This window comes from Neopsephotus bourkii, unplaced genomic scaffold (genome assembly GCF_033783945.1).
Source record: "Neopsephotus bourkii isolate Nb327-2 ecotype Australia unplaced genomic scaffold, CSIRO-AGI_Nbou_v1 NB_211, whole genome shotgun sequence".
NCBI classification, from domain to species: Eukaryota; Metazoa; Chordata; class Aves; order Psittaciformes; family Psittacidae; genus Neopsephotus; species Neopsephotus bourkii.
Genome location: NW_026900723.1, coordinates 104365 through 117008, shown reverse-complemented (window position 1 = coordinate 117008; position 12644 = coordinate 104365). Strand labels below are relative to the sequence as shown.

Here is a 12644-nt window from a genome sequence, read left to right as displayed (position 1 = left end):
CTGGAGCAAGGACAAGAAGCTATGGCCAGGTCTGCCCATTTGAGCATTCACTGCTACAGGGAGTTCCTAAAGCAAGATCTCAAAATCCTATTCAGTAAGCAGCACAGAAATCATTCACAACAGCATGTCCTAAATGCTATGTTTGGGCACTGCAGATTAACCCCAGGCTTAGAATGATACGTGTCATGCTCAATTTCTATCACACAGCTCTGAAATTAGACATGTAAAACACAGATTAATTTTAGAAAATTTCAACACAGATTAATCATACAGGTAATAAAACTTTCCATAGAAGGAAAAAAGAAGCTTAAAAAAGGTGGCAGTGAGGACAGGCTGCCTGGGAAGAAACTGACCAGGAAACTAGGAACCAGGTCAGGAAAATTAAGGCCCACTTAGAATTTAGGCTGGCCAGGGATATCAAGGATAACAGGAAAGTCTTCTATAGGTATATTGCCAGCAAAAGGAAATCTAAAAATAATGTGTCCCTCTCTGGAAGGAAACAGAAGCACTAGCTAGCCTGGATTTGGAGAAGGCTGAGGTTCTCAGTGAATTCTTTGCCTCAGTCTTCACCAGCAAGTGGTCTGGAAACACTGCTCAAGTCTTAGAAGACAGATGCAGGGACTGAAAATGAAGACCTTAGGCCCACTATAGGAAAGGATCAGGTTTGAGATCATCTTAAAAACCTGAACATGCACAAGTCTATGTGACCTCATTAAATCCATCTGTAGGTCCTAAAGAAGCTGAAGGATGAAGTTGCTAAGCCACTGTCCATCATATTTGGAAAATCACAGCAGTCAGGTGAAGTTCCCAATGACTGGAAAAAAGGAAATACAACCCCCATTTTCAAGAAGAGGAAAACAGATCACCCAGGGAACTACAGACTAGTCAGTCTCACCTCTGTGCCTGGCAAAACATTAGAGCAGATTCTCCTGGAAGGCATGCTAAGGCACATGAAAAACAAGGTGGTTGGTGACAGCCAGCATGGCTTCACTAAAGGCAAATCATGCCTGACCAATTTGGTGGCTTTCTATGATGGGGCTACGGAACTGATGAACAGAGGCAAAGCAGTTGATGTAATCTACCTGGACTTGTGCAAAGCCTCTGAGACACTGTCCTGTATGACACCCTTGTCTCTAAGCTGGAAAGACATGAATTTGTTAGATGGACCACTCGGTGTCTAAAGAACTGGCTGGCTGGCTGCACACAAAGAGTTGTGGTCAATGGCTCAATGTCCAGTTGGAGACCAGTAACGAGTGGTGTCCCTCAGGGATCGGTGTTGGGACTGATCTTGTTCAACATCCTTGATGGTGACATGGACAGTGGGATTGAATGTGCCCTCAGCAAGTTTGCCAATGACACCAAACTGTGTGGTTCAGTTGATATGCTGGAGGGAAGGAATGCCATCCAGAGGGACCTTGACACACTTATGAGGTGGGCTGATGCCAACCTCGTGAAATTTAACCATGCCAAGTGCAAGGTCCTACACCCGAGTCAGAGCAATCCCAAGCACAGCTACATGTTGGGCAAAGAAGAGATTCAGAGCAGCCCCGCAGAGGAGAACTTGGGGGTGCTGGTCAATGAGAACATGAGCCAGCTTCAGCATGCGCTTGCAAACCAGTAAGTCAACCGTATCTTAGGCTGCATCAGAAAGAGCAGTAGGTCAAAGGAGGGGATCATGCCCCTCTACTCTGCTCTTCTAAGACTCCACTTGCAGTAATGTGTGCAATTCTTGTGTCCTCAACATAAAAAGGACATGGAGCTGTAGCTGTTGGAGCAAGTCCAGAGTAGGGCCAGGAGGATGATAAGGGGCTGGAGCACCTCCTGTATGAAGACAGGCTGAGAAAGTTGGGGCTGTTCAGCCTGGAGAAGAGAAGGTTGTGCAGAGACCTCATAAGCACCCTTCCAGTGTCTTAAGGGGGCTACAAGGATACTGGAGAAGGACTCTTCTTCAGGGACTGTAGTGATAGGACAAGGGGGAAAAGGTTCAAACTTAAACAAGGGAAGTTCAGGTTCGATATAAGGAAGAAGTTCTTTAATGTAAGGGTGGTGAGGCACTGGAACAGGTTGCCCAGAGAAGCTGTGGCTACCCCATCCCTGGCAGTGTTCAAGGCCAGGTTGGACAGAGCTTTGGGCAACATAGTCTAGGGTGAGGATGCCTGCCCATGACAGGGCAGTTGGAACTAGATGATCTTAAGGTCCTTTCCAACCCTAACTATTCTATGATTCTACACTGAAAACCAAGACCTCCAGACATGATATTTTTTCTAAATGAACATTTCTATTAATCTAAGAAGGGCTTATCATTAGCTTCAAGGCTAGCAGAACAGCTCCTTAAACTTTTTTCAGACGTATTTAGAGAGTTTGCCTTGTTAACAGACCCCTCCATTATTCATAACCATAGCTCTTTGTCTTATCTGCAAGAACTTGCAATATTTACCTGCATTATAAAACTAGCTGGGGTTTGCCAACTGCCTTAATACAAAGCAAGGGAAACCAGTATTCCAGTACAGCCCATTTTTGGGCTCCTCACAACCAGACATCAAAGGAATGTGTCTAGCAGAGGGCTTCCAACATGGTTGATGGCTGAAAAATAAGTCACAGAACCAGAAGCTATGAGAAATAGGCTTGCTCATCCATAAGGGGGAGTAGTGGAAAGGAGAAGAAATCATACTGCTGTCTGCAACTATGTAATGGGAAAGAGCAGAGAGGACACTCAGACTTTTCAGAGGTGCATGCAACAGGGGTGTGTTAGAACATGGGAAATTCCAACTTTTAAAACTATTTACTATTTAAGTCATGGGAATGATCAAACAGTAGAACAGGGACCCAAGGATGTGGAGGATTCTCTATATCATGGAAATGTTCAACACTTGACTGGGTAAAATCATGAGCCACCTGCTCCTGCTAGACCTGGGTTTTAAGCAGGAGGCTGGAGTGGATGATCTTCATGAGGTCCCTTCCAACCCATGTGGTTATGGGAGTCTCAAAGTATTTCACTGGAGTCTGTATTAAGTAAGAAACACAGTAGCTTCAGGAATTTATCAGAAACAGGACTCCAGGACCAGCAAAATAACTGCTTATTGTCCCCCTGTAGCATAGGAAAGCACAAGATTGCAAAACTGATTGCAAGACCCACAGGAACAGGATGAACTATGCATGAAGTGTTGTGAAACAGCTTAAGAAGATGAACTTAGGGGAAAGGAGAAGGCATGCAAGATTAGGGAGAGGCTTTCAAAACAGTTTTAAATTTATGATTTGAAGACAGACCACAAAATAAAACCTGTTAAAAAACCCCAAACCCCTTAGATTTAAATGTTCAGGGGAAAAAAAAAATAAATCCTGGTATTTCCATTTAAAGCATTTTACAGCAGGAAGAAAAACTCTGCAGGCACATTTCAAAGTAACAATGCAGATATATGAATCAAGGCTCACATTCTGAGCCTCATCCACCTTAAACTCAAACCCTAGCTGTGAAGCTAGAACAGTTCCTTTCCTTCTGTTTTGGCCTTTCCAGTTCTTAGCCTACACCTAATCCAAAAGGTAATGAGCTAACTTATCCCATCATTTGAAAGGTCCTTTTAAAGCTTTGTAGAAAACAATGCAAAACAAACAAATATGATGAAACCATAAATATCCCCCACACCCTTAATGGGTGCTTTGAGCATGCAAAGAACACAGTTGAGCAGTCATAACATGCAGTCACTTAAAACTAGAGAGAAAACCTCAGTCTGTTTATACAAGCTAACAAAGATCAAAGCTCTCAGTTTTGCTTAACCATTTCCAAAAAAATGTAAATACAGCCTGAAAACAAAAAAACTTGCACAACAATCAATTTTTAGGAAAGAAGTTCCCAAACTCTTAAGTGTTTGCTGCTTCCTAAACTGTATCTATGCCAGGTAAGAAACACTGAGCACACTCCTCATCCCACCTGGGTGCAGTGCCATACAGGAATTGTGAAAAAGCTCTCAGCTCCTGGAAGAGTCTGTACCTGTGCACTTCGGAGCTACTTCTATTACCTAGGAAAGGTTCTCCTCTCCTAAGCCTCCAGATGGAAACACGCAGCTGCTTCAGGGAAGGTCAGGTGCAGACTGGTGAGAGGATGGAGCCACAGTTTGAAAGGAGACAAAAACATTTTCACTCATGTTGGATTATTCCTTGAGGAGGTACTTACTTATCTACTAATGTCCGAATTACAGACAATGTGTCGAGTACTAGTCCATCCACATTCTGTTTTTTCCTTCTTGGTTCATGAGGCCCTCGACCCCTCCTGGGTGGACGGACAGGGTCCCTTAGGTGGCTTCTTGCTTCAGGTACATGTACTCTACTGTTCTCCGTTTGCTGATTCCGAGATTCCACATTGTCTTCTGCTCCACTGTCATCGTGGCAAACACATGAGTTTCCCATACTGCCAGCCCCCAGGGCTCCCAGTAAATGGGGAATGTGGTGCTCTAATGTCAACTGTAAACTTTGAAAAAGGCTTCTGCTAGCGTAGAACACAACCAAAGCAACTACAATCATCTAGAAAGTTTTAAGAGTAATGTTTCTGTGATCCTGAATCATGACTTTTTTGCATTATAAGCATTGCTACCAGCTGGAATGAATGGGAAGTCAGAGACGTAGTTTCCGATACAATCAGTTAAAATACACGTTGGTCATCTAGAAGGAGGTCTGAAAAAGCAAATCCAAAACAAAAGTCAGTGTTTCTACTTCTAATGAATAGCAGAAGAATTCCTATTTTAGTCAACAGAATCAGTCTTGGTGGATAAAGCACCTTCAGAAACAAAGTTTGTACCTGAAATCTATTGCAGGGAAGGGAAAGGAAGGAAGAGGAGGAGAAGGAAGTGCCCTGGGTAAAGTATCTCTCACACACCATTCCTTTCTATACTACCTATTATTTCCCCTTTTTTCCATGTTTTTTTTGGATGCAGAGAAACAACTTTGTCTAGCACACTTTAAATCTATGACACTGCAACCCTTTAAGTAGTATGTATTACCAAACCAATTTAATTTGTTCTTTACCCTTTATAAAGGCATACTACTTAGGCCATCCAAATAAAGGCTGAATACTTAAGGGTCTCATTTTGTATCAGAAATATTCAGTATCATTTCCAGAATCTACAAAATAGCCAAAATTGTAAAGAACTGAACTTCCAGTTATAGCGTATCTCAACAACCTGTAGATTTAACAGTGAACTGTTGAGTCCATCTGCACATAAACATGTCTTTTGGAATGTGACTACATCAACTGGATCCTTACCCAAAGAAGCACCAAGTACTAACCCTGAGATAAACAGGAATTACAGACACCATTTTAATGCCTACAGATCTAACTGGAATTTTGAAAGGGGTGTTTTCTGTGCAGGTTTATGCTTGTTCAGATCTAGCGTCAAACCAATCTTCCCTTTTTGAAAACAAGAGCTAATTCAATTATTCCTTTGTTCTTCATACAAATGGTTTGGATCAAATACAGGCCCACGAGCAACTGAGATTGTAGGGCAGTCCCTCCGAACCATTACACTAAGAATGCTAGCAAGAGCAAAAATATTCAGACCCCCATTTAATCAGAAGTGATTTTTCAAGCCATAGGGTTTATGATCTATAGATCATTAAAATCTCACCTAAAATAAAGCCTTACAAAAGATATCATTTCACTACTTAAGCACTTCAGGCATGCCAGAATAAATAACTTTTAAGACTAAGCACATTTTATACTTTTAAGAATCAAGTTTAACTTGAGTTAAGCTACAAGTTACGGTGAATATCCTGTAACAGGTTATTGCTATTCTACAGTCATTAAATAATTTATTTAACAGTACACATGTGGCACCATGAAGTTAAAAGAAAGGCTTTCAAACATGAAAGGCTGCCATTTGGGACAAGATCATAACAACATTACTTGGGAAGCAAGACAATGGTCATATGAGCAAGTCTTACAAGCTCTTGGACTCTTCTCTAGTTTGAAGTACATTATCTTCTTTTAGCACAGTGAAAGCTTCTGCATTAAGAAATTAACTGAAGGCTAATTAGGGAAGAAAAAATCCCTCATAGTATATTAATTGCAAAAAAAAAAAGTAATTAAAAGATCTTGACAACTTGTTCAATAAACTCCTAAACCACAGATCATTAGAAGGGTTCTGGCACAACAATGTGCTTGCCTTACTCTCTAAGCAGTTGGATCACAAGAGGTAGGACACAAGGCTCAGGAGCCCTCCCATCTGAGCCAACACAGCTGTTGGCTTCATAGTCAGCCAGTCAAAAGTACATGAGAGGGAGCCAGCAGATATTGCATGGATCTTAAAAAGAATTGTGCAAGATCACAACAGGTTCAAATGGTTGGGGGTGTAGGGGGGGGGTATTTTTTAAAAAGAGCTAGTTACATAAAACACAAAACATGTCTTCCCAAGGAAAAAAAATATGCACTGATCTATGAATCAAGACAATTTAAGGGCATTATAGTAACATAATACTTAAATGCAAAACGGTTACAGATTTCAAACCTGAATTAAGCTGTTCTATAACTTACAAAAACATTAACACAGTGAATCTCTTCTCATTAAAATGAACATGGAAAACCTGTATTTTATGAATTAGCAGTAAGACCCTACCTAAGGAACAAAAATAGACATAAGATCAAAACTGATAAGTGAAATCTAGGTTTTTCTGGTTGACAGATTAAAAGCACGATTAAAAACAAGTGGTTCTGATCAACTCACCCTTAGGTATGTTTGGCTCAGGAACAGCTGGGATTGCTCACAAAGTGCTGTAACAGAAGTGGACTGCACTTCAGGGCGTAGATGCAGTTGTATCTGGAACAGCAGATGTAAGCCTTTATGGTGGGCAGTGAGTCAATAGGTCTGACCCTGCTTTCACTTTTAGGAACTATGCTGAAGAGTCTCTGAAAACAGATGGAAAAGAACAAACAATTCACTTGGAAACTGCCTCTAAGGTAGATGTTTTCCACCTCCTCCCTACACCTCCCATGACACCAAGCCATGCTGTTATTTTCAGCTACATTCAGCCTTACAGGGGAAATGCTCTTGAGGTTTCAAAATACAGTTTGCCACCTACTAGCTTTAGGACTAGACACAGCTACAGAAAAACACAACCTGTTTTTTACAGCCTTGGTATTTGAGACACCATAGCACCAAGTGCAGAGCAGTGACTAACACCTTGCCTCAAATTACTGCTTACAGGAGGAAGAGGAGCACAATAGTATCTGTTCCAGGTCATCCTCAAGTAAGGAAAGCAGAACATAAAAGCAAGTACACTATAAAAGTTGACTATATGAATGGAAAAGTGACAGGATAAACTCCCCTTATTTAGTAGAAGCCAAATTTGACAGCACTGCCTTGGCTGTTGCTTACCATCATTTACAAGTTCTTTGTCAAGCCTCAGACAAACCAAAAAGCTCAATAATTAGGAACATAAGATAGAAGACAGAGAGAGATGGGCCTGTTCAGCCTGGAGAAGAGAAGGCTCTAGGGAGACCTTAGAGCAGCTTCCAGTGCCTAAAGTGTCTACAAGAAACCTGGAGAGGAGCTTTGGACAAGGGCCTGTAGGGACACGATAAGGAGAATGGCTTTAACCTGCCAGAGGGGAGACTGAGATGAGATCTTAGGCAGAAGTTCTTCCCTGTGAAGGTGCTGACGTGCTGGCACAGGTTGGCCAGAGAAGTTGTGGCTGCCCCATCCCTGTCAGTGTTCAAGGCCAGATTGGATGGGGCTTGGAGCAACTTGGTCTAGTCAAAGGTGTCCCTGTCCATGGCAGGGGGTTGAAACTGGATGAGCTTTAAGGTCCCTTTCAACCCAAACCAGTCTGGGATTCTATGAAGAAGAGACTGCTTTGCAAACCAGATTATCTGAACAGAGTATCACTGCATGAGAAAAAGTTCTGATGTACAGAGGAAAAGCTCTTTAAGAGAAGTCTTTTAAAACAGTGATGCACTGGACTTCATGAGAGCTGGGGCATTTTTTAAGGGCAGCTTTACAACATGAACTTCAGCATTTGGCTGCCAGTGGCCATCCTGACTCCTTCACCCCCACTGCTGAAGGAAAGATGATGAGAGTATCAAACTTTAGTTCAGGTCAGCTTCATGATGGAACAGTGGGGGGAAATACAGCAGAGGGAGATGCAAGTGATGAGTGATCAATTCTGCTTCTGCCCAAACTTAGAGACCTCAGAGACACAGCCAACACACAAAACCAAAAGCATTTTGTACATCATGAAAGATGTACAAGATATTGTTTCAGTATGATGTAACAATCTCTGCATACAGAGATGGAAAGAAATTTTAAAATTAACTTCAAGCCTAATTTTGGAAAACCTCTGCTCTCAGTAAAACCTTAACACAAAAATGCTTACTTCTAGCTTTTAATTCTAAAAATACTTCACAGTCAACTTGCAAATACTGCAGGAATAAAAGGGAGCTTTTTAAATACTTTGTCTAAAAGAAGAAAAAAATGTCAAGGAACAAACCAAGAACGTTACAACAGCAGCACTGAGAAAGGCCAAGAGAAGCCTCCTGTCTTACCTGGCAGCAGACAGCTAAAGCCATACTAAGACAAACAGGCACTTTTCTAGTGCTTAGCAGTTACACAGCCAAGTATGTGCAACTGCTCTGAAAATTCAGCAGTCTTCCATAAGGCCATGACCAACTGTTAACCAAAGAGTGCCAGTTTCCTTATGAATTATGCTATTGGAAAATTTAGTGTGGCTTGCTACTTTTACATTTTGTGTTTGAGCATCCCCTCCAAACACTCTTTAACCCAAACATAATGTGAGCTAACAGCTACGATTCAATTAAGCAGCAGCACAATTTTCTTTAACAATTAGTGCAGGTCAAAGTACAACTGAAAGTCTTCAGATGAAGCCGCTGTGTGTGCAAATACCAGCAAGATCTAAGCTACAGGAAAACAGATTCTCCATGCTAAAAAGCTGTGAGCCTTTTCATAGAATCATAGAACAGTTAGAGTTAGAAAGAACCTTAACATCATCAAGTTCCAACCACCCTGCCATGGGCAGGGACACCTCACGCTAAACCATGTCACCCAAGGCTCTGTCCAACCCAGCCTTGAACACTGCCAGGGATGGAGCATTCACAACTTCCTCGGGCAATCCATTCCAGCGCACTCAATCCCACTGTCTATGTCACTGACAAAGATATTGAACAAGACCAGTCCTGACACCGATCCCTGAGGGACACCACTGTCCTGGGTTTAGCAGTGGCAGTCATTTTTCTCTTTCTTGGTAGCTGGTGCAGTGCTGTGTTTTGACTTTCAGCTGGGAACAGAGCTGAAAAACAATGATGTTTTGGTTTGGCCAAGGACTTTGTGGGCCTCATGCTCTGCCAGGGAGGAGGGGAGCCGGGAGGAAGCAGAGACAGGACACCTGACCCAAACTGACCAAAGAGGTATTCCATACCACAGCACGTCATGCCCAGGATGTAACTGGGAGTTACCCGGAAGGGCTAAGGGGACTGCAGGGTTGGAGGAGGTATCGGTCGGTGCTTGGTCGGGCTGGGGGGCAAGTTATCGGTCGCCTGGTGATGGGGTGTTGTATTCTCTTCCCTTGTTATTTCCTTTATCATTACTATTATTGGTGGTAGCAGTAGTGATTTGTGTTATACCTTAGTTACTAAACTGTTCTTATCTCAACCCGTGGGAGTTGCATTCTTTCTGATTCTCCTCTCCGTCCCTCCGAGAGTAGGGGGAGGGCAAGAAGGGGGGGGGAGTGAGTTAACAAGCTGTTTGGTTGGGTTAAAAAACGACAACCACTCATTACTGGTCTCCAACTGGACAGTGAGCCATTGACCACAACTCTTTGTGTGCTGGTTTCCAACCAGCGAGTTCTTTATCCACTGAGTGGTCCATCTATCAAACTGATGCCTCTCCAGTTTAGAGACAATGAAGTCATGTGGGACAGTGTCGAACACTTTGCACAACTCCAGGTAGATGATATCAACTGCTCTGCCCCTGTCCATCAGTTCCATAGCTCCATCATAGAAGGCTACCAAATTGGTCAGGCAGGATTTCCCCTTAGTGAAGCTATGACAACTGTCACCAATCACCTCATTGTTTTTCATGTGCCTTATCATGCTTTCCAGGAGAATCTGCTCCAAGAGTTTGCCAGGCACAGAGATGAGACTGACTGGTCTGTAGTTCCCTGGGTCATCCGTTTTACCCTTCTTGAAAATGGGGGTTATATTACCCTGTTTCCAGTTGTCAGGAACTTCACCTGACTGCCATGATTTTCCAAATATGAGGGACAGTGGCTTAGCAACTTCATTTGCCAGCTCCTTCAGGACCCATTAATGGATTTCATCAGGTCCAATGGACTTGTGCATGTTCAGGTTCTTAAGATAGTCTCAAACCAGATCTCCTACAATGGTCTTCATTCTCACTGTCCCTGCGTCTGCCTTCCAAGACTTGGGTAGTGTGGTCAGAGCATTTGCCAGTGAAGAGTGAGGCAAAGAAGTCATTGAGAACCTCAGCCTTCTCCAAATCCAGGGTAGCCAGTTCTCCTGATACCTTACAGATAGGGCCCATGTTGTCCCTAGTGTGTTTTTTATTCGCAACATACCTATTGAATCCCTTCCTGTTATCTTTCACATTCTTTGCCAGATTTAATTCTAACTGGTCCTTAGCTTTCCTAACCTGGTCCCTAGCTTCCCAGACAACATCCCTGTATTCTTCCCAGACCACCTGTCCTTGCTTCCACCTTTTGTAAGCCTCTTCTTTCCCCTCTAAGTTTCTTCAGCAACTCCTTATCCATCCATGGTCGCTACAACCAAGACTGCCCTGAAGTGTCACATTTCCAACCAGCCAGCCTCTCCTCGTTGGTGAGCATGAAGTCAAGCATGGCACCTCTCCTCGCCAGCTCCTCTATTACTTGCAGGAGAAAGTTGTCTTCCACACAATTGAGGAACCTCTGGGATTGCTTGTGCCAGGCCGTACCATCACTCCAACAGATATTGGGATGGTTGAAGTCCCCCATGAGGACAAGGGCCTGTGAGTGTGAGGCTGTTCCTATCTGTCTATAGAGCGCTTCATCCACAGAGTCCTCTTGATCAGGCGGTCTGTAACAGATCCCCACAGTAATGTCCCCCATAGCTGTTCTCCCTTTGACCCTGACCCAGAAACTCGCTGTTAACTGATCACCTGTCCCCAGACAGAATTCCATACTCTCTAGTCTATCACCGACATAAATAGCCATCCCACCATGTTTCTATGATACCAGTTATATCATATCCCCATAGACGTGCACGCATCTCTAATTCGTTTTGTTTATTCCCCATAGTATGGGCATTTGTATAGAGGCATCTGAGCTGAGCTCCAAATGAAGCCGGCTCATTGGCTGGAGCAGCTGAAAGATCGCTACATTACTCTGAGCATTTATTATAGGTGCTGGCAACTGACTGGTTGTGTTGGGATGGAATGATGCCCCCCTCCCCCAACACATCTAGTTTAAAGCTTTCTTGTCCAGCCTGGCACACCTCCTGCCAAAACTGCACTTTCCGTTCTTTAGACCAGCTCCATCAACCTCCAGTATACCTGGCCTCCCAAATCAAGTCCCATGTTCTAAATACCCAAACCCCTGACTATGGCACCACCCTTCTAACCATTTATTAACCTGTCCAATCCTCCTAGCCTTTTGAAGGTCCTCCCCTTTATCCTGGAGAACTGATGAAAAGATTGAGCTCCAGGGCCCCTAACCACCTCTCCCAGGGCTCTGTAGTCCTTCCGTCCTTCCTTCCTTTTTTCCCCCCCAGTTACATTTTGTCACTCAGACATCAGTTTTGCACTGGCCCAAGGAATACTTTTTTAGCAAATTCAGAAAGCAGTAAACTACTGTGAGAGCTGCTCACAGCAGCAGTCAGGTTGATAAAAGTGGTAACACTTACTTTACTTTACAGTGTTTTTTAAATAAAAGCTGGACTCCATGCTTTGAAGTGCAGAAGATGGTAAAGGTCGCAGCAGCCAGTACCTGCTTTCCAACAGGCAGGGTCATCCATTCACCTTGACTTCTAACCATCAGATGCTACTTGTGCCACTGGGAGCATCTCCACCACAGTGAAGCAGCCACTCTCCTGGCAGGCTCAAGCACATACACAGATGCACAAAGGAGCTGCAAGCTGCACAGGCTGACCAGCTTGCCACTGCGGGAAACCCAAGTGGGCAAAATGAGCTCATCCTCCAGTGGAACAAAGTGCTGTCCAAGTGGATATGCACCTGCAGGGTAGTGAGGATGCCCAGCCAACCCAAGAGTGGCCTGCCTCCTCTGCATCAACCCACGGAGTATGCTCATGAAGTCAGCTCCAAGTGGCATTAGCCTCCTTCTCTCTGCAGTGTGCAGCCCAAGAGCCAGTGATTCATCCCCTCAAATATTCACTTATAGCCAACCATAATACTGCCTCATGATGAAAATTGCCTTTCCTTTCCATGAAATGGGAGTGCAATGCCAAGGAAACAAAAAGAACCTCACACACACAAGCAGAGAAGGTTTCAGCCACCAGAACCACTTTTCCAGCTTCTGCCACTGTTACAAGAGTAAGACCAACAATTTCTCCTCTCAAGAGCAGAGTAATGCAGAAGCTCAGTCAGCAAACCACACAGTGAAGCTGACAGCTTTTCAAATGCAAAATAGAG

At 43.6% G+C, this 12644-nt stretch overlaps 1 protein-coding gene across 1 annotated transcript in view; it reads right to left on the bottom strand.

Annotated features, from left to right (window-relative positions):
- Nucleotides 1–7612, bottom strand: part of LOC133207442 (RING finger and SPRY domain-containing protein 1-like) — a 55400-nt gene extending 47788 nt beyond the window's left edge. The window contains exons 1-2 of the mRNA XM_061344356.1: nt 6714–7612; nt 4172–4668 (exon numbers count right to left, since the gene is read on the bottom strand). Coding sequence (XP_061200340.1) covers nt 4172–4518 — 347 coding nt within the window. The 5' untranslated portion in view covers nt 4519–4668; nt 6714–7612. The remainder of the gene's footprint in view (nt 1–4171; nt 4669–6713) is intronic.
- Nucleotides 7613–12644: the final 5032 nt, after the last annotated feature.